This window comes from Diabrotica virgifera, chromosome 9 (genome assembly GCF_917563875.1).
Source record: "Diabrotica virgifera virgifera chromosome 9, PGI_DIABVI_V3a".
Taxonomy (NCBI): Eukaryota; Metazoa; Arthropoda; class Insecta; order Coleoptera; family Chrysomelidae; genus Diabrotica; species Diabrotica virgifera.
Genome location: NC_065451.1, coordinates 88605462 through 88627675, shown reverse-complemented (window position 1 = coordinate 88627675; position 22214 = coordinate 88605462). Strand labels below are relative to the sequence as shown.

Genomic DNA, 22214 nt, shown 5'->3' with positions numbered 1-22214 from the left:
AACAAAGCAATGGAACATCTAGGCAAAGGTTTATACCTACGAAAAAACGCTAAAGGTGGCTTTGAATTATACTTGAAGAAGTCAAAAAACTCCCGCTGAAGCTACCTAATAGACATTTAACCAATGTGGACTTGAATAAATTTGCTAAGCAATTAAAAATTTCAAATTTTCGTGGAGTTTTTATGCGGGACAATTTACCTCAAGTCCCCCGTAAACACGAATGTGCTATTATTAATCTTGATATTTCCAAGAACCCTGGTACACATTGGGTAGCTTACCGAAAGATAAATAACAACATAGAATACTTTGATTCATATGGTTGCTTGAAGCCACCGCGGGAACTAGTGTCATATTTGAGTGGTGGACGAAATTTTCTATAATAACGACGCATACCAAACTTATAACCAAATTAACTGTGGACCTTTATGCTTAAAGTTTCTCTACAATAGAAGCATCTAACGACATCTTGAGACGTGCCACATGCATTTTTATGGAAATATAACGAGCGGTGTTTAGTATAAACTACCCCAAGATATTCGTCTCGCACTAGGAGATCATTTACCTTGCAAGAAAGATCATAATAAACGTGAATGGGGTGATGTTTGCGACAATATGAAATCTACATGTGTATTGTGTGGTGCCTATGAGAGCGGTACTATGAGCAAAATGTAAATAAGACAAAACCATGTAACAGTATAATAGGGAACTTGACAATTTTTTTTTTATTTATTTATTATATTTGTCTACATATAGAAACAACGCATACCAAATATCAACCATCAAATCGCAATATTTAATTTACAATGCACATTTAAAGTTGTGATCACCAGCTATCCATTTTAAATAACAGGAAGAGCGCTGTGACGTCACGGCGCTCGTTCCAGGACAAGAGAACAACGAACTGGCAACACTGTTGCCACAAACTGTCAACTGTAAAAACTGTGTTTTGAAGATTAGATTTTGTTCGGAGTTCGGTGATAATTTATTTTTGCTTTTTATTATCTGTGCTTTAATAATATTATTAATAATAATGGAAGCAACACAAAATCAATATTACAAATATTGTATCGTTCACTTGTGTTCCAATACCACTTATAAAACACCCGGAAAGTTATTTATTCGTGTGCCTAAAGATCAAAAACGTCGTTTAAAATGGTTAAAGGCATGCAGAAAAAATGAGAAAGATATTTCACAGAAAACTACAGCCCATGTATGTGAGGATCATTTTAATGTGAGTATAAAAATCAGACTCTATATCTAATCATCTATATAATATGTCATATCATTATACATATTAATACTTAGGTATTTTATGTTTATTTCTTTGCTACACAATGCAGTAATACTTACTAAGTATAGTATTACGGTTGTATCACAAATAACCTTATGTTTTTAATTGTTACTATATTTATTCATAATAACACATATTTTTATATGGCTTATTTAGTTATTTATTTTTTTAGCTTGAAGAAGACATTGATAACTATGTTAAATACAAGTTAATGGGTGGTCCAAAAAAAATGAAACCAAATGTAGTGCCTCATATATTTGATTGCCAGCAAAGTAGAAAAAGATCTTTTGAAAATCATCCCAGGGCAGCAGGTACTAAGAGAACTGCAAAAAGAATTGTTGATGAAGCTATTTCTTTGGTGCCACAAGATCCAGTTTGTATTCAGGAGAATTTGGGCATAGTTGCATGTAGTAGTAAGACCATTCACCCTATGGAAATTCAGCTGGAAACAAAAAATGACATTGAAGTTTCAAAAAGGGATGTCTCTTCACAAACCCGTCCTAGTGTTAGGACTAAAGGTGTTCAATGTAACCTACATTGTGGAATTACAGTAGCGTTATCGCCAATCAGAATTATTCCAGACAACATAGAGATGAAGCCATCAACGAGTTATGTGACAAATATTTCTGAAACTACTCTAAGCATACAAAGTAGTGGTCATGAAAATTTTAGTGAAAGTGTTAGTGGAAGTAGTGAGTATACTTTAACGCCTGGTGAAGTGAAAAAACTTAATGATGAAAAGAGAACTGAATTTAAAAATCTGACAATGAATTGTACAATTACAAAGTTACAAAACAGACCTAGATTGTATATGGGATTACCAGAACATGCATACTACACATTTCAATTGCTAGAAAAATATTGCACGGTAAATTCTATGTATATATTTTTAACACTAAAAAAAATCAGGACTGGACTTTCTTTTTTAGCTCTAGCAGATGATTTTGGCATAACTGAAAGTTATGCTTCAAAAATATTTTCGAAATCTGTTCCAATTATAAGTAAATATTTAAGAAAATGTATAATACAACCTCAGGTTTCATTCGTGAAATCAAATTTACCTATAGCTTTTCGAGCTCGATATTGTAATATTTACTGTATAATTGATTGTTTAGAAATAGAGATAGAGAAACCAACTGATGCAGTGAAACAATCTTTAACATGGTCAGAATATAAAAAATGTAATACACTTAAATATTTAATATGTTGCACTCCTGATGGTATCATAAATTATATATCGACAGCATTTGGGGGTCGTACATCTGATGCTATCATTGCAGAACATAGTGGTTTTTTAAATATTTTACCTTCAAATGTTGCTGTTATGGCAGATAGGGGATTTAAACATATTGACCATTTACTTAGGTCTAAAGGTTGTGTACTAATCAGGCCACCGAGTGTCTCTGTAGGTACAAAACCTAGTAAAGATGAGGTATTTGAGACCAAACGAATAGCTAGCTTGAGAATTCATGTAGAAAGAGTTATTCGTAGATTGAGAGAATTTTCATTTTTAGCACCACATGCATGTATTGATAATAAATTGTTGTGTTATTCAGATAATATTATCAAAATAGTGTGTGGATTAATCAACTTGCAATCAGGAATAATTTCAGGACGGTAACTTTTTGTAGGTTTTACTTTTATACTTTGTAGGTAGTTATTTAGTTTTAGAAAAAAATTTTAGAATATTTTTAAGAAAATGGTTGGTAAAAACCTGATATTTCATATTATTACTATTTCACTATTTGCAATATATTATTATCTGATCTTATACAATTCTAATGCGACAAGCCATGCAGTTTCCCAGGACAGTACCTAACTTTTTATAACGGGATAATTTTATTATACAGGGTGTAACAAAAATACAGGTCATAAATTTAATCACATATTCTGGGACCAAAAATAGTTCTATTGAACCTAACTTACCTTAGTACAAATGTGCACGGAAAAAAGTTACAGACCTTTGAAGTTACAAAAATCGAATTTTTCCAATATATAGAAAACTATTAGAGATTTTTTATTGAAAATGTACATGTGGTATTAAGTATTATGGCAGTAGTATTTTAAGAAAAAATTATAATGAAATTTTAACACTCCATAAAATTTTTATGGGAGTTTGGTTACTTTAAACCCCCCCCCCCCCCACTTTTGTGTACGTGTATTTAAATATTATTGTAGTGCCATTAGTTAAACACAAGTTTTTAAAAACTTTTTTGATTCTTAGTATTTTTTCCAAAAGTCAGTTTTTATCGAGATAGTTCAATATTTGTCAAATCCACCACATATTTGTATGGTAAGGTACGATTATGGAGACTTGGTAATAATATGAAAATTTATTTATGATTTACATTTTTTGTATATTTTGAACCATATTAAAAAAGAAGCCACATCTCGATAAAAGATGCTTTATCAAAAAAATACAAAGAGGCAAAAAAGTTTTAAAAACACTGTGTTTAATTAATGATACCGCAGTAATAGTTTAATTGGAACGTACACAAACATTTGGGGGGTTTAAAGGAACAAAACCCTCATAAAATTTTTATGTAAACATATTAAAAAAGAAGCCGCAACTCGACAAAAACTGCCTTATCGAAAAAATACTAAGAGGTAAAAAAGTTTTAAAAACATTGAATTTAACTAATGGGATCACAATAATAATAATATATTTGGAACGTACACAAAAGTTTGGGGGGGTTTAAGGGAACAAAACCCCCATAAAATTTTTAGGGGTGCACAAATTTCACTATAATTTTTCTTTAAGATGTTCTTTCCATAATAATGCCACGTGTCCATTTTCAACAAAAAATCTCTAATAGTTTTCGATATATTCAAAAAAATCAATTTTCATTTTGTAACTTCAAAGGGCTGTAACTTCTTTTGTGTGCATGCTTGCACTAAGGTATGTTAGGTTCATTTGAACTATTTTTGGTCCCAGAATATGTGGTTTAATTTATGACCTGTATTTTTGTTACACCCTGTATATATTTTAAACAAACTACATACAGAATAAGCCAAATAAAAACGGAACATATGCAGTTAATACAGTGTATCGGAACTACGTTTGAAATAGTCGACTAATATAAAAGTTTGACACACATAAATCATAGCAACTCAACTACCTGTCTTCTTTTAGGCTAAGGCTACGGCCAGACAAGCGACAATTTACGGCGCCATAAGAGCAGTAAAATGAAGCGCGAAAATTGGTCACGCGGCGAGTGTAGTGGATGGCCAGACTGAGCTGTAAAATATCGCGAAGCAATATCGAACGGGTCCATCTTCAGCGTCGTGTCGCAAGCAAATGGACCTAGGTCCAAATTTGTAGCCATCTAGCCACAACCACGACCAACACACTGTATTTACATCTCGCGACACGCCGTAATTTACATCCCCGTCTGGCCAAGCTTTTTACTGCAGTTACTGCCGCTTCTATTTACTGCTGTTACAGCGCCGTAAGAGCAGTAAAATGAAGCGGCAGTAAAAAGCATGACCAGATGGGGATGTAAATTACGGCGTGTCGTGAGATGTAATTACAGTGTTTCGGTCATTGTTGTGGTTAGATTAGCTACAAATTTGACCCAGATCCTTCTTACCAGGACCCATTTTCGCGCTTCATTTTACAGCTCTTATTGCGCCGTAAATTGTCGCTTGTCTGGTCGTAGCTTTAGCCTAAAAGGAGACAGGTAGTTGAGTTGATATGAATTATGTTTGTCAAAATTTTTTATTGGTAGTCTATTTCAAACGTAGTTCCGATACACTGTATTAACTGCGTATGTTCCGTTTTTATTTGGCTTATTCTGTATGTAGGAAAGTAATGTAAAATATTTTTTTCTATTCTCATACTATACTATAATAAGTATAATATATCAATTATGATTTCACTACCAGCATCATAGTGAACTTCATTATGATAGTGAAATCTACCTATCCACTACCTAGTGAAGGTAGTGAAATAATATATAATAAACTTCATTAGGATACAGATTTTTAACCAATAGAATCGCGATATGGCATTTGAGATGAAGGTGTCACACACGCAGTTACCAATGGCGAGTCAAATACATACTCTTTGGCAGTTCTCAATATGTAAACAAACTGACAAACTACTTAATTTGTTTGCGTTACAAAATTAATAAATTTGAATATATTATTTGTTGTGAATGATAATAATAAAAAAAATTGTGTATACGACTTGCATTTAATTATCATTATGAAGCTCATACTCTATACGAAACTTGCCGCTAGGCAGCTCGTTTGATATCCCTCATACTCACTTTATAATGACCATCATTAAATGCTCGTTGCATAATATACTATGTATTAAAATCGAATACACTAATTTTATTAAAATTTAATAGTAATTTTTGATATAAGCATTAAAAATACTTATCAACATGTCTTTATGCACAAGAAATCCACAACTACAAACTTACTATCTTATGAAACATCTATTATCAGAGATCTGGAAAGAAAATGTCCGGTAGATTGTATATACACAGAATTTTCAAAAGCCTTTGATAGGATTGAACACTACTTACTGTTACATAAACTTAAGGTATATGGTTTCAACAATCAGCTTTTAAAGTGGTTTGCTAGCAATTTAATAGGTCGCACACAAAAAGTCAAACTGGGTTCATTTATGTAAGATGCAATACAAATAAAATCTAGAGTTCCACAAGGTGCTCATTGCTCGCCCCTTCTGTTCAATCGATTTGTTAATGATATAGGTGAATGTTTTAATCACTCTAAGTACTTGCTATTTGCTGATGATTTAAAGATGTACAGATCTATCAAAGATCATGAAAATTGTAGTCTCCTTCAAAATGATCTCAATAATTTAGTTAAGTGGTGTAACAAATACAGACTCTTTTTAAACATTAATAAATGTCATTTCATTAGCTTCCACAAAGTTGCAAAAAAATATCAATATCATCATATGTCATCGACAGTAAGGCGCTCTCTTATGTTAAAACAGTAAAGGATTTAGGAGTAATATTCGATGAAAACCTAACGTTTGTGGATCACATTAACTATGTGACAGCAAAGGCTTCAAAAGTATTGGAATATATACTTCGCAGTTGTGCTGATCTTTCCCTTAATACAATAAAGGCTGTTTACACATCATTGGCTATATCTCTATTAGAATTCTCCTCTATTGTCTGGTCACCATTTTATAATGTTCATGTTGTTTGTCTCTAGAGAGTTCAAAATAAGTTGTTAAGATTTGTAGCGTACAGATTGGGATATAATGTTATTGAACTAAACCACAACTATACCATCATCCGTAGTGATCTCAATTTGCACTCCTTAAAAGACTGTAGAATTATAAATGATCTAGCTTTTATTTATAAACTATTAAATAGTGAAATCAATTGCCCTGATTTATTAAAATTAATAAACTTTAATATTCCAAACCATGATCTGAGCAATAATAACTTTTTTTTTAATGGCATAGACTTTATGTCATTCAGCCAGTCACAACATGAGTATTAGTGTCATGTGTAGTGTGTATGTTGAGTAAGTGTCTTGTTACTTTGCAAAGTCGACGTCATTGTCTTTGCAAAGAGACGCTAATTGTACCCGAACGTCTGCGGACCCTCCCGTGAGTACCGATCCCTCAAGGACAGAAACTATATTCATTTATTAATTTACAATAAATGAAAAATATCTGACCCTGGCGGGATTCGAACCCACAACCTTTCGGATTTTTTTGATCCAAAGGCAGGCGCTCTTACCACTGAGCCACGGAGGGGGTTAAATAATAACTTGTTACATGTACCTCATCATTCAACAAACTATGGTCTTAACTCACCAATAGATAGAACTTTGAGTCACCTGAATGATTTGGACATCGATTTATTCTCTTCTTCCAGTACTTAGAGCATTTAAAAACCGACTAAAATCAATTTTTCCAGTCAGCACTGGTTTAATATTATATTTTCAGTAGATTTGTTAATTTTTGCCATGGACAATGCTTTTGTATTATGTAATTTATTAACTTTTTATTGTCTGTAGTTAGTTGATGAATGTCGGTTTATATTATATTTATCATTATGCATTGTCACTGCATAGCGTGGATTGTGTGTATGTTAAATTTAGTTTTATTGTAATGTACTTACTACAGTTTTATGCTGTCACACTTTCATTTAATTCATTTAATTTAATTTTTTGTTTTTTTCCTGTTTTACTAGACTTTACTACTATGTACTACTTTTACTTCTACTTATTGTTTATATATGTATATTTTTTATGAAATTGGGGAAACCTGTAAATAAATAAATAAAAGTACAATTTTACGCATGTACATACAAACACGCATGTGAAGGTTTGCAGAATGAGCGAAGCGAATTCTGCAATTCACATAAGTGCCTTAAAAATGTACTTTTTAACACGTAAGTATATCATACAATATTTTTTCTACAAACGTTATAAATTTATAAAATACAATATTTTTGTTATTTGCTGAAACCATGAAACCTATGACCCGTAAAAGGTAGAATTTGTTGTCTACACTCGAGGGGAATGTCTAAAAATTCTTAGCGAAAATATTATACCGTTACATAAACTTGTTTTTTCTACAAACGTGTTAAAAATGCAATAATATAGTTTACTCTTTCAAATTGTGCAAGTTGTACTATTAATCATAAATAAAATATAAATATTTTGACGTTTCAAAATTTGACATTTCACTTTTAACTGCAGTGCTTTAAAATTTTTAGTGCACCCAGTGCTTTAAAGTAGCATTTTTAACGCTCTTATGGAGTGCTAAAAATTGCATTTTTAACACGTTTGTAGAGGAAATAATTTAAAGCTTTATTTAACTTTATATTTACTTGATTTACATGCAAGACATTTATTATTCAAAAAATTTAATTTTTAATTCTATTGACTGCTTGTTACTCCTAAAATTTTGAAAAAAAAAATGAGAGATGTAACTGTAGATGGCAATTGATTGAATCTCCCATCGTATGGCGATAGGTAAAATGACTAGTGCTGAATAAAATATAAGCAATAAATGTAGTAAACGACAGTAACTTTGTGTGTGTGTGTATGTGTGTGTGTGTGTGTGTGAAAAAATGGCTTGAATGCGTGTCCGTTAGCCACAGATTTTTATTTTATTTTTACCTCTATTTATTAGTTTTGGTATATTTATACGTACATATTTCACTTAAATGACATATTTGTTTCTTTCAAGTAGTTTATGAGCAATTTAAATATTTCCATTTTATGACAACTTAGTAGATATTCTATACTAATTTGAAAATGAACTTGTGCTTGTTGTAAATTATAATATAATTTATTTATATATCTCTCGTTAATTGTGCATTGCAAGAAAATATGGTTTAAATCTCTAATCGAAACATTATCACAAAAACAGACTGATGAATTAACTATTCCTAATTTGTGCAGATGTGCCTCATATTTTCCGTGCCGAGTTTTTAATCTGACGATAGTAGAAATATCTTGCTTTGGCAGGTTATATTTAAATATGTATTCAGGTGGCGGAGGAAGTTCTTGATGTAAATAAAAATATAAATTTTTTGACATACTTGTAATATTTTTCCATTCTTTTTTCCATATTTTATTTATTCTAACTTTGACGTCATTTATTGCATCTGTCGATAAGCTGTGAGTTAGTATCTCACCTTTCTTTATTGCATCTTTGGCCAACTCATCCACTTTCTCATTACCCAGTATACCGGCATGCCCTTTTGCCCATATAAATACTACTTTAGACAAATAATTTTTTATATTACATAAAATTTTTGATTTGTATGAACTAAAATCAGTATTTTCAATTGCATATATTGCAGATCTGGAGTCTGTTATTATCACAGCTTTTTCAATATCATTCTCTTTGATCCATTCTAGAGCTTTTTCGATGGCTATAATCTCAGCTGTAAAAATACTACTAATACTAGATAATTTGTAATTATTATGTTGATGGGTATTTTGCACATACATAGCACACCCTACTCCTGTTTGATTTTTAGGACCGTCTGTGTAAATTACTGTGTAATCCACAAAGTCGCTCAGTATAGATTTTACTAAAATATTATTTAAATGATTTGATTCTGTATATTTAGGAATTATGATTCTTGGTTTTTTATCAAAGTTTTATACGGAAATTTATAAATTGGTACTAATTTATTGTTGTGTAAATCTGTAGAATTACTGGTTTCAACGAATGCATCTATTACTGGTGGTGAATTTTTTATTCTCCAATATTTGCTAGTTAAGTTTTCCATGTTTAATAAAGCCAAATTTGTTAGAAGGTCTGACTCAGTGTTTCTTAGCTTTATGCAGTATTTTTGAGCTAAAAATTGTCTACGTAAATTTAATGTGATTTCATTACACTCCGCTAGCATAACGTTTGTTGGAGTGGATACCATTGCACTTAACATAATAATATTCTCAAGCATCTGTATTGTATCCTATCTAAAAATTTTAAGTTCATATTGCTTGCTGATCCATATATCCAACACCCATAGTCCACGACTGACGGAATACAAGCATTGTAGAACAATAAAGCTGTTTTGGGGTCTGCACCCCATTTTCTGTTAGTAATACACCTTAGTATATTTATTTTTTTTTCACACTTACCTTTGATGTATTGAATATGTTTTGTCCACAGAAGTTTATTATCTAGTAGGTACTATCCCTAGATACTTATACTGATTCACCATTGGTATAGTACGCCCACTCGAGGTTACGTTTCCCGGTGCGCGCAACCTATGCCTGGTGAAAAACATAATATTGGATTTTTCTGTGGACATGGTCATATTATTTTCATTTGTCCATTGTATAATAATTTTAACTATATGCCTCAATGACCATAGACAGTCGTCGTAGGTTTTTTTGGTGGAGTATATACAGATATCATCTGCATATTGTAAACATTTAATGTTTTCGTCAAACAAACTATGAATACTAGCAGAATATAAGTTGAATAATGTTGGACTTAATACTGAACCCTGTGGCAGACCTTGATTTACAATTCTTGGTCCGTGTAGTATATTTCTATGATCTTTTAACCATGCTGTACCTTTTTTATTTTTATACTTTGTAAGTAGATAGTTGAATGGGTCCGCCGAATAACGTTGTAAGCACCACACCACTTGTTTTTATTAAATCGAAAAATAAATTTTAAAATTATAACAATGACAAACTTAAACATTTTAAGAGTTAGTAATAAAGTTTGAAACTACAGATTACAAACTGTATTACTCACCCTTAAAATAATAAATACTCACCCTTAAAATAAATAAAATAAATAAATAAAATGTATAAACTCACCATTATCACAAAGACAGGCAATGTGGCACTTACAACGTTATTTCGGCGGACTCATTCAGTTGTTTAGTTTAAAAAAAATATATTTTTAAGGAAATGGTTGGTAGGAACCTGATATTTCATCTTACTACTATTTCACTATTTGCAATATACAGGGTGTAACGAAAATACAGGTCACAAATTTAATCACATATCCTGGGACCAAAAATAGTTCGAATGAACCTAACTTACCTTAGTACAAATGTGCATATAAAAAAAGTTACAACCCTTTGAAGTTACAAACTGAAAATCGATTGTTTCCAATATATCGAAAACTATTAAAGATTTTTTATTGAAAATGGACATATGGCATTCTTATGACAGTAGCATCTTAAGAAAAAATTATAGTGAAATTTGGACACCCTATAAAAATTTTATGGGGGTTTAGTTCCTTTAAACCCCCCCCCCCAAACTTTTGTGTACGTTCCAATTAAATTATTATTGTAGTACCATTACTTAAACACAATATTTTTAAAACTTTTTTGGCTCTTAGTACTTTTTGGAAAAGTCAGTTTTTATTGAGATATTTTGAATATTTGTCAAATCCACCACATATTTGTATATGGTTAAGTACGATTATCGAGACTTGGTAATAATATGAAAATTTATGTATGATTTACATTTTTAGTTATATTTTGAACCGTCTAGAAACGAAGTCATATCTCGATAAAAGGTGCCTTCTCGAAAAAATACAAAGAGGCAAAAAAGTTTTAAAAACATTGTATTTAGCTAAAGGTACCCCAGTAATAGTTTAATTGGAGCGTACACAAACATTTGGGGTGTTTAAAGGAACAAAACCCCCATAAAGTTTTTATGTAAACATATTAAAAAAGAAGCCGTAACTCGATAAAAACTGCCTTATCGAAAAAATACTAAGAGCCAAAAAAGTTTTAAAAATATTAAATTTAACTAATGGTACCACAATAATAATTTAATTGGGACGTACAGAAAAGTTTGGGGGGGTTTAAGGGAGCAAAACCCCCATAAAAATTTTATGGGGAGCACAAATTTCACTATAATTTTTCTTTAAGGTGCTTCTACCATAAGAATGCTACATATCCATTTTCCATAGAAAATCTCTAATAGTTTTCGATACATTCGAAAAAATCGATTTTCATTTTGTAACTTCGAAGGGCTATAACTTTTTTTATGTGCATATTTGTACTAAGGTAAGTTAGGTTCATTCGAACTACTTTTGGTCCCAGAATATGTGATTTAATTTATGACCTGTATTTTTGTTACACCCTGTATATTATGTTAAATATAATATAAACAATAAATGTAAAGTAACATTTATTTTGTTTTATTTCACAATTATACCAGATTCCCAAATGCATCTATCTAGGGATTGGTCAAGGTCAAACACAGTAAAAGTAATTTAATAAAAACAAATCAAACTAATATCGTAGTGCAAGTGGTTTTATTAATCATAAATTAATTATAGGTATATACCTAAATTATACTTTATATATTTATATGTATATACAGCACAACCAGATTCACATTGTATTTGTGATTTGGATGTGCACTGTTGTTGACTTTCGGTTTTTCCATATTTTCTGAATTTTATTTTGGTACCGTGCAGGCATTTTACTTGGCGAGACGTTACAAAAATAAAATTTAAAAAAAATTTGGAAAAACCGAATGTTAACACCAGTTTGCATCCAAATCTTAAATGCAAAGTGAAACTGGTCGTGCTGTATATAAATATATTATCATTTTTTGAATGAGTTACATAAATGTGTAAATATATTATATTGCCAGAAGTTTTCGGCAGCATCCATTAACATCTTTATGTATTCTTCATCATATTGTACCCATATATCAAAAAATTTTAAATTTTCCTCAAAATTAGGATCTGCAACACAAAATAATGCTTTTTGTTTCTTACATAGAAACATCTGTAGCTGCACTTGAGCTTTGTATTTTGCTGTAATTTCCATATTTTTTGTTAAATTGTTACAAATAGTTTTCTCAGATTGAGGACATTTTATTTCAACTACAAACTCTTCAGATATAGCATCTGGAGAAGCCCCAAATATTGGATGCCTGTGATTTAATTGTAACCCAATATGACTGAGTTTCATCTTTAATTTTTGTTCTAAAGCTTTAATTACAGCATCCTCAAGCCTTTTTCCTCGAGACATGGCTTCTGTAGCAGGAAGTTTGGTTACACCAAGTATTTGGTTAACCAGGGAACCATCTGATTTTTTGCAGTGTGCTGCATCATAAATCTTTGATGCAGTTATTCTTGCATATCGCAGGTCAAACCATAAACCGGAATTAGACTGTTCAATCGTTATTGCTGCAGCTTCAGAACATAGTTGGGGATCCATTTCCTGATAATAAAGTTCTAGAAATTCTGAAAAATTCAGTGCCATTTCCGAAGAATCATTTTTGCTAACAAAATTTAACATCAATTGGTGTAGTCCAAGATGTTGTAAAATTCTGTTAGGCTTGAAGTGTTTCAATAACTGACTCTCAACATTATGTTCTAGTCCTTGGTTCACAACTTCCTGTAAAAAAAGTGAGCTTTCTTCATCTGAGCTCAGTTCTTCTTGTGCTCCAAAATCCTTCAAAGTTAGGTATTTAACCGAAGTTCCAACTTTGGAAAGTTTACTCTTTGCCCAGTAACAAGCAACTTCAGTTGGAGAAGGTTCTTCACTCCTTCTGTGAAGCCACATCAAGAGTGCTATGGAATGCTTACATCCACCTAAAACAAAGTAAATGCTATACTTATAAATTATACCCAAAATTAATATCATTTCACAGTATGTATTTGCTATCCTTTACGTTCCATATTACAATTTAGATTGGAAGCATTTAAAATGTGGATATATCGAAGAATGTCCTGGATAGACAGAATAACCAATGAAGAAGTACTAAGAAGAATAGAGAACAATAGGGAGATACTGGATTCCATCACAATAAGAAAACTGCAATACTTAGGTCATATAACAGCAGGTGGTGACAGATATGAACTCCTAAAATTAATAATGCAGGGAGAGATTCAAGGAAGGCGCAGCATAGGTAGAAAAAATTGTCCTGGCTGAGAAATCTCAAAAAATGGATTGGATGCAACTCAACTGAACTCTTTCGGGCTGTATAGTGCCAAAAGTTAGAATAGGCAATGATGATTGCCAACCTTCGTCACGGAGATGATACGTAAATAAGACATTCCATAAACATAAACAGTTTTTAAATAGCATAAAAGACAAACCATTTTTTTTAGTCTTAAAACCGTAGAATCTCAATACACCTATACACGACTAAAACTAATCTGATATTTACCTAGTATATTTTTTAACAATTTAAAAATATTTACCTGAAGAGGCAGCACAGTCATGGCACTGAATATTTAACACCTTTTCACATTCCTCATCAATATTGCAAGTTACAGCATATTGTGTTTTCCTCACATTGTGTTCAGGTGTCATTTTAGCTTTAACTGTGCACACATTTTTATCCCTTCGAACTTGCACCCATCCAACAGCAGAGTCCCCATAAGAAGGCCTAGCGGATCTGTAAATAAGTAGAAATATTTAATAAGTAGGTACCTAAGTAGATGTAAGTTGTAAGTATTTTTGTGCCTAAACATATTTTTATTTCCAGTAACTAAAAATATATTGTCATTTACACTTCATATTATTGCATATTATTCACATTATCCATATTATTCACTTAACTTATTATAATGATGTTATTCTCTAAGGGCGTAGGCGCAAAATTTCGCGCCAATGTGTTTTACATGCATTCATTTTTTTCTAATCCTGCGAAAACTAATAAGTATTTTTAAAAAATTTAAAAGCAGAATGAAAGATTACATTATTACCGAGGGCCGAAAGTCCCTTAGAATAACCAAAAAGCTTCTTTTGAATGATATATTTAAAATTAAATATCACACTATTTAAATTTTCCCCTGTAATAAATTTTTTTTACACCTGTAACTAATTAAAATAAACATAGAAGTTTTCAGGGAATTTCGGCCTTGGTAATAATGCAATATTTCATTTTGCCTTTAAATTTGTCAAAAATGCCTATTACTTTTCTTAGGATTCGAAAAAAAAATGAATGTATTTCAAACACATATTGGCGCGAAATTTTGCCTTAAGGGGATGGATACGAACTTTCTGCTTTAATGCTATTTAAATGGGATTCATTCTTTTCGAATGCTGAGAAAACTAATAAGTATTTTTGATAAATTTAAACGCAGAATTAAAGATTACGTTATTACCGAGGGCCGAAAGTCCCTGAAAACTTCTATAAATTTTAATAAGATACAGGGATGAAAAACTAAAGAAAAAATTTAGTGTGATTTTTAATTTCAAATATCTCATTCAATTTATTTATTCTAAGGGACTTTCGGCCCTCGGTAATAAAGTAATATTTCATTCTTTAAATTTCGTTTAAATTTTTGAAAAATACTTATTAGTTTTCTCAGGATTCGAAAAAAATTATTACATATAAAAAAATACATTGAAAATTTTGACAGGCGCCAAAATTTTGCATTCTGTTCCTTTCCTCTTAACTTTAATAAGTTTTTACTTGTATTAAAAATACTTTTATCGATTTATATTACTTATACGTATAACTATTAACTATGGTTTATATCCTACCTGTTAGTTTTAACACCTCGAACTTCAGCAAGAGAAAAACTTTCGCTGTTTTTGATGTAAGTCGCCACCATAAACATATCCACTAAAGGTAAATTGTCAGACTGTCCCTTTAAAAACCCCTCGTCAGTCATTTTAAAAAATTTATTTTACAAAATGTAACACACTTAAAACCTTTAACAGTATTAAAACAGGCTATAATACAATGAAAACGTTATCAAATAATGCCAGAATGCCACGTGCATAAAATGCAATCGTTGACCGTTGAAAATGCAATACCGTTATGATACCGTTGCAGTTGCAGCGTTGCAATACCTATTGTTTTTACCCGTTTATAGGGATGACCAACGACCGGTTTGACGCAACAACCGATTTCGCCCGCTGAAAGAATAATTTAAATTCTGCAGTTTTTAGTTGCTTATATTTATTTCATAATAATAAAATATGAGTTTTTTTGTAAACTGGGGTTCTTTTAACAGTATTACATAACGTTTATTAGTAATATTTCTGAAATTTAATTTTTATGCAAGTTCCCCTTTGGAAGGTACACAAAAGTTTGGGAGGGGTTTAAGGAAACAAAACCCCATAAAATTTTTATGGGGTGCACAAATTTCACTATAATTTTTTGTTAAGATGCTCCTTCCATAAGAATGCCATATGCCTATTTTTAATAAAAAATCTTTAATAGTTTTCGAAATATTGGAAAAAATTTATTTTCATTTTGTAACTTTATAGGGCTATAACTTTTTTTATGTGCATATTTGTACTAAGGTAAGGTAGGTTCAATCAACATATTTTTGACCCCAGAATCTATGGTATAATTTATGACCATTCTTTTCGGGACACCCTGTATAATTATTCGACAAATTTAATTTTGAACTCTACTGACTGCTTGTTACTCCTAAAATTTTGAAAAAAAAAAAATAAGTGAAGTAACTGTAGATGGCACTTGATTGAATCTCCCATCATATGGCGATAGGTAAAATCGCTAGTGCTGAGTAAAATATAAGCAATAAATGTAGTAAACGACAGTAACTTTTTGTATTTTTTATTTTTATACGTTGTAGGTAGATAGTTGAATGTGTGCACCGAACAAAGTTGTAAGCGCCACATCACTCGTTTTTATGAAATCGAAAAAGACATTTTAAAATTATAACAATAACAAGTTTAAACATTTTAAGAGTTAGTAATATACTTAGTTTGTAAATACAAAGTACAACCTGTATTACTCACCCTTAAAATGTATAAACTCACCATTATCACATTGTTAAAGCTTTTTCTTAGACTTCTCAAAAATAAGCAATGTGGCGCTTACAACATTATTCAGCAGAACCATTCAGTTGTTTAGTTTTAGAAAAATATGTTTTTTTTTTAAGGAAATGGTTGGTACGAACCTGGTATTTCATCTTATTACTATTTCACTATTTGCAATATATATTTGTTGAATAAAATATAAGCAATAAATGTATGCAAGTAACATTTATTTTGTTTTATTTCACAATTACACCATATTCCCAAATGCATCTATCTAGGGATAGGTCAAGGTTAAATACAGTAAAAGTAATTTAATAAAATATAAAAACAAATCAAACTAATATCGTAGTGCAAGTGGTTTTATTAATCATAGGTATAGTCCGTCCCCTCTAACTTTTCTCATGTGTTACGACTTATTTTCAAACAAATTAAATCAAAACCTAAAGTGAACCGAACATCAATGTGTGTATATACATTTTGTATACTGTATACTATACACTACACACATCGTCATACGTTTCACTTTAGGTTTTGACCTTATTTGTTTGAAAATAAGTCGTGACGCATGGGAAAAGTTATAGCGGACTGACTATACATACCTACATTATACTTTATATATGTACACAACCAGATTCACTTTTTTTTGAGATTTGGATGTGCACTGTTGTTGACGTTCGGATTTTTCCATTATTTCTGAATTTTACTTTGGTACTGTGCAGGCATTTTACTTGGCGAGACGTTACCAAAATAAAGTTTGGAAAAACCGAATGTCAACACCAGTTCACATCCAATTCTCAAATAGAAAGTAAAACTGGTCGTGCTGTATACAAATATATTATCATCTTTTGAATGAGTTACATAAATGTGTAAATATAATTATTATATTGCCAAAAAATACAACATCGCTTATTCAACCCATGGATCAGGAAATAATTTAGCAGCCAAACGAATATATCAAAAAGTTTTTAGATGAAGATAACGCAGAGGATACAAGAGGGCAGCATACCTTGCAAAACTTAACTGTTACAATTTGAAATCAATGATTTGTTAAGTTTGCTGGAGCATGGAAAGGACAAACATTAAAAAAATGGTTGGAAGAATTTGTTTGATGGACAAGATGCATGCATATATGTAGAAGGGAAGTTCCTGATTTTTGTAGTATAATTCATAATAATTACGAAGAGGAAGTAACCCTAACCGCCAGACTCAACTTGCGATTTGTAGTCGCACGATTGAACACATTGTTTAAAATACAAGTCAATCCATGATTATTTAGGCGCAAATGGATTGACTTGTATTTGAAACAATGTGTTCAATATTCAGGACTACAAATCGCAAGTGGGGTCCGGCGCCGCAAACACCAAAACATTCCATGTATGTTCCTAGAAGGTACACACAAGACATTGAAAAAATTCCTATTGTATAATAATAATAATATCCCCAAAAGCACAAGAACGTTCTGAACATCCCAGAAAATCTTGTGTCAGCATTTTAAACATTCCCTGAGTGTCTTATTGGAACAATCCATGAATGTCGATGAATGTTCTTTGAACATTCAAAGTATATTTTTTAGACATTCCCTCGATGTACCATAAATCTATCCTTGCTGATGTGACAATACCTCCTACCTGTTTTTCCATGAGTTTTGGTAGGAGACGACATTTTTTTTTAAAGTCACCTCATGTTTTCATATGTAAGTTTTGACTTGTTTTGCAGTAAATAGATTGTTTAATTTACACAAAACAAGCCAAAAATATCATATGAAAACAGGAGGTGACCCTAAAACAAGTTTTTAGTCTCTCTTACAAAACTCATGAAAAAACAGATAGGATGTATTGTCACATCACCCATGATATGTGGCCATACCAAATAATACATTCTTGATAAATATAAACATTTTTATTGCACAAAATCTTTTCATACATTTTTTAATGTAATTTATTCCTAAATATTAAAAAAAAATGTGTCACATTTGCTTTGTAAACCTTTCTTTTGCCTTTCGTAGCCACATATTCCATTACCTTCCTGGTTTTTTGTAGACCACTTCTCTAAGCTGATTCTAAAAAAAATTAAAATAAATAATAACTTTTCTATCGTTTACAATTAACAATCAGAAGAAATATTATTTACAGGTAATAATATGCAATAATAATCATGAATATTTTGTATTTTGACAACGACATCTGATGTGGAAGTTGAAACGTTAATAAAATTAGTTTTTCAAGTTAAATTTTGGCTTATTTCCCCATTAGAATAGTTAATTACAAAAATGCCACAAATAATTAGCTTTAGTACAATAAATAATTCAGTTTCATACTCTAGACAGATTTATTGTTATTCATTCACCAATATTATTTCTAGTTATATTGTCGTTTACCTAGCACTACTACAAGAAAACAAAGAATAAAGAAAATTTAAAACAGATTTTATAATCCTTACATAATAGTTTAAACAAAAAAGATCTAGAGTAAAACTAACAAACCATAAAGAACAGCAAAAATCACTAATTTCCAACATGTTTCCAACCACAAATTTTTAGGATAAGTTATGATGTGATCATGTGATATGACACCCCCATCCAGTTAGTTGACAGAGACATCTTAGTTGACAGTTGAGGTATTGACACTTAAGATTTGTTTTTATTGTTTACTATAAGTATTTGTTTTATTATATTTATTGTTTTTATTATTTACTTTAACCTATGATTATAACTTAATTCTTCCGGAGGGACCGCAGATGTTCGGATACAATTAGCGTCTCTTTGCAAAGACAATGACGTCGACTTTGCAAAGTAACAAGACACTTACTCAACACACACACACACTACACATTACACCTGAGTTAGTAATAAGTTATACAATTACGTGGCTAAAGGTTCTAGTACTAAGCCAAGGCCAGAATCAGAGAAAAAAAAACTTAATTCTTGTTTTCTATTTCTGATGTTTTTATTTATTTACACTGAATATTAATTTGTTTTGTTGTATATGTAATCCACTTCACAATAATTAAGTATGTGATATATTTGACTTAAAATAAATTCAAAATTTTTTTGTAATTGGGTGACAATTGACAATGTCAACTTATATCTCTGATGTAGATAATGACATGCAATAGTATCTATATTGTAGGGACTGTATTATTAATTAGGTCAAGAATATTACCTGTATGACATAAGCTATTGGGGCAGCACAGTCTCTCAAACAAACAGATGAAAGTAAAGTTCTGTCAATATGTTTTCCTAAAAAATGTTGTTGAACATAATACACTATTATGAAAAATACAAATATATGATTATAATTGGACCAAAATTGTGCTGCAGTTAATAAATTTCTAGGTGTTTGAGTCCTTATTTCGAAATAGTCAATTGTAATAACTGTAATATTTCCATGAAAAGATTATTTAAATGAATTTGACATAGTTTTCTTTAAAATGTCTATCAGGCCAGAACACAAAATTTTTTAACCTAAGGCACATTATATACAAAGTATTTTTGAAATAAGTTGATAAGTTTTGAAACATGTTAAAAATGTAATTTTTAGCACTCCATAGTAGCCTTAAAAACGCCACCTTAAAGCACTGGGTGCGTTAAAATTTTTAAAGCAATGCAGTAAAAAGTAAAATGTCAAATTTTTAAAACTAACGTCAAAATATTTATGATTTGTTAACCTTAGTAAGGCGGTGCAGGTGCATGTGCACCCCAGACCTCATTTTCTCACCTATCTTTTTTAATTTTTGTTCATTTTTTTATTCGCATCAAATTCACTTCTAAACGCATTCCACCCATCACAGCATTTAAAACTCTTTGTGTTTACGGCCTTTTTTGGTAAAATGTCTGTAGGGTGCAAATGATGAAAATTTCATAATATCCTGAATTGGACGTTTTGATATTCCACCTGAAGCTATCAGAGCTATGTGACAAGGTCGGTGTTACTTATGTCAGAAAAAAAAGACAGAAAGTCCCTGCATAACTGTATTGCGTATAAAAACTGTGTGTTGCTCACTCCGTGAAAAATTTCATGTGTTTGCCTTGCAACGATAATATTTTTTTTTAAGAAGAAATGAGTACTTTGTAAAATTTTGTTTCATCTTATAATATACAAGTCCTAATTGTCTTTCAAAATCAATTTACCGAGGTGCAAATGCACCCCGTACCGTCGTTTACGTAAGAATCTAAGCACCGCGTTATGAGGGTAAACATTAATATTAATAGTACAATTTGAAAAATGAATTTCTTGCACTGCAGTTTTACCGTTTGTAGAAAAAATATTGTATAATATACATGTTAAAAGTACATATTTAAGGCACTCATGTGAATTGCAGAATGAGAGAAGCTTCAAATGCATGCTGTAAAATTGTTCTTTTAACACTTATATTATAAATAACTATTAAAACTATCTTAAAAATATTGTAATTTGCTAAACCAGTATAATATTTAGTTTTGACATCATCATTTTCTATACACAAGATACAGCTAGTTTCTTTAGCTGATATTTTAAATCATGTGGTAATGTTAATGACATAAATGTATTAGTTAATTTTTCCATTGTAATATCTGTGATAGTTTTTACTATTTGGCAAAATCTTGTCTTCTACTAAACTAGCTTCGCCATTTTCCACTTTTCTAAATCTACTGAAGTAACACAATCATTAATGAAAAATGTGTAAAATCATTTACCTACCTAGTATTTGCAGAATATAAGACAGTCCAGTGCCTTATAAATGATTTCAATAGGAATAAAAAGGCAAATTTTTTCTTGTAGGTACCCTATTCCCTTGATACTGCTCCCCAATCTGGATTGTTATCCTTAAGTCGGCTGGTCTTCCTATAAGATTAAAATGTTATTAACATTTTCAAAAATGGTTAATGTTGTAACTTACCAGATATAAAATGATTAGAGCAGACAGGGAGCATTCTTCATTTCATAAGTAAAATCTTTAGGTTGTAATTGCATTTAACCTTTCAGTTCAGTTTTAATACTTCCAGAGAAAATGTTAAATTAATCTTTGTACAACACAAAATTACACAGAAACGCAACTAAAATAATCTAAAACCACTAAAACACTACTGAAACACATTAAGATGATAGAATCATGATAAAATAACATTTTTTATGTTTGTTTTGTTTACTTCTCAGCCGCCATATTGACATAATCTTGACAGGTTGCAGCGTTGCCATCCTTATCACTTTCACCAGTTTATAGGGAAAACCAACGAGCGCTTTGACGTCACAACCGATTCCGGCCGTTGAAAGAATAATTAGTTTTTAATTGCTTATATTTATTTCATAATAATAAAATATGAGTTTTTTTGTAAACTAGGGATCTTTTAACAGCATTAAATATCGTTTATCAGTAATATTTCTGGAATATAATTTTTAGTCAAGTTCCCCATTAGAAAAATAAAGAAATTTTTAACATAATATATTGATATTTAACTTACTACATCCAATATTAAGTATCAGTCAGGTGTCGATTGTTAACCTTGGCAAGTACTACAAACGAATTTTCGTTTACTCCTCAAGTGCCTCTTGCACTTGATCCACTTCAGCAGTATTATGTAGCAATGTTGGGATTTTATACATTTAATTCAATTCCAAACATCGATGGTGAAAAATTTTATTTCTGTGATCGAAATAATCGTAAAAAGTTGCGCCATATCGAAATTCCATCAGGATGTTATGAAGTTACCGATATCGAAGCGTACATTCGAAGTACATTACACACTA

At 30.9% G+C, this 22214-nt stretch overlaps 2 protein-coding genes across 3 annotated transcripts; one reads left to right on the top strand and one right to left on the bottom strand.

Annotated features, from left to right (window-relative positions):
• The first annotated feature begins 959 nt into the window (after positions 1-959).
• Positions 960-12233, top strand: LOC126892532 (uncharacterized). Of its 2 annotated transcripts, XR_007700894.1 has the most exons (3): positions 960-1231; positions 1464-3898; positions 11501-12233. XR_007700894.1 is itself a non-coding variant. In XM_050662090.1 (2 exons), the coding sequence occupies exons 1-2, from the start codon at positions 1031-1033 to the stop codon at positions 2910-2912; spliced, it is 1650 nt and encodes a 549-aa protein (XP_050518047.1). In that variant the 5' UTR covers positions 960-1030; the 3' UTR covers positions 2913-4272. The 2 variants fall into 2 exon arrangements, 1 of the variants encoding a protein (XP_050518047.1); XM_050662090.1 differs by lacking the exon at positions 11501-12233 and having other exon boundaries at positions 1464-4272.
• On the bottom strand, positions 12023-14196 carry LOC126892533 (uncharacterized). The gene is made up of 2 exons (XM_050662091.1): positions 13947-14196; positions 12023-13334 (listed from the first exon to the last, which is right to left on the bottom strand). Exons 1-2 carry the CDS (start codon positions 14056-14058, stop codon positions 12337-12339), a joined length of 1110 nt encoding a protein of 369 aa, XP_050518048.1. The 5' UTR covers positions 14059-14196; the 3' UTR covers positions 12023-12336.
• Positions 14197-22214: the final 8018 nt, after the last annotated feature.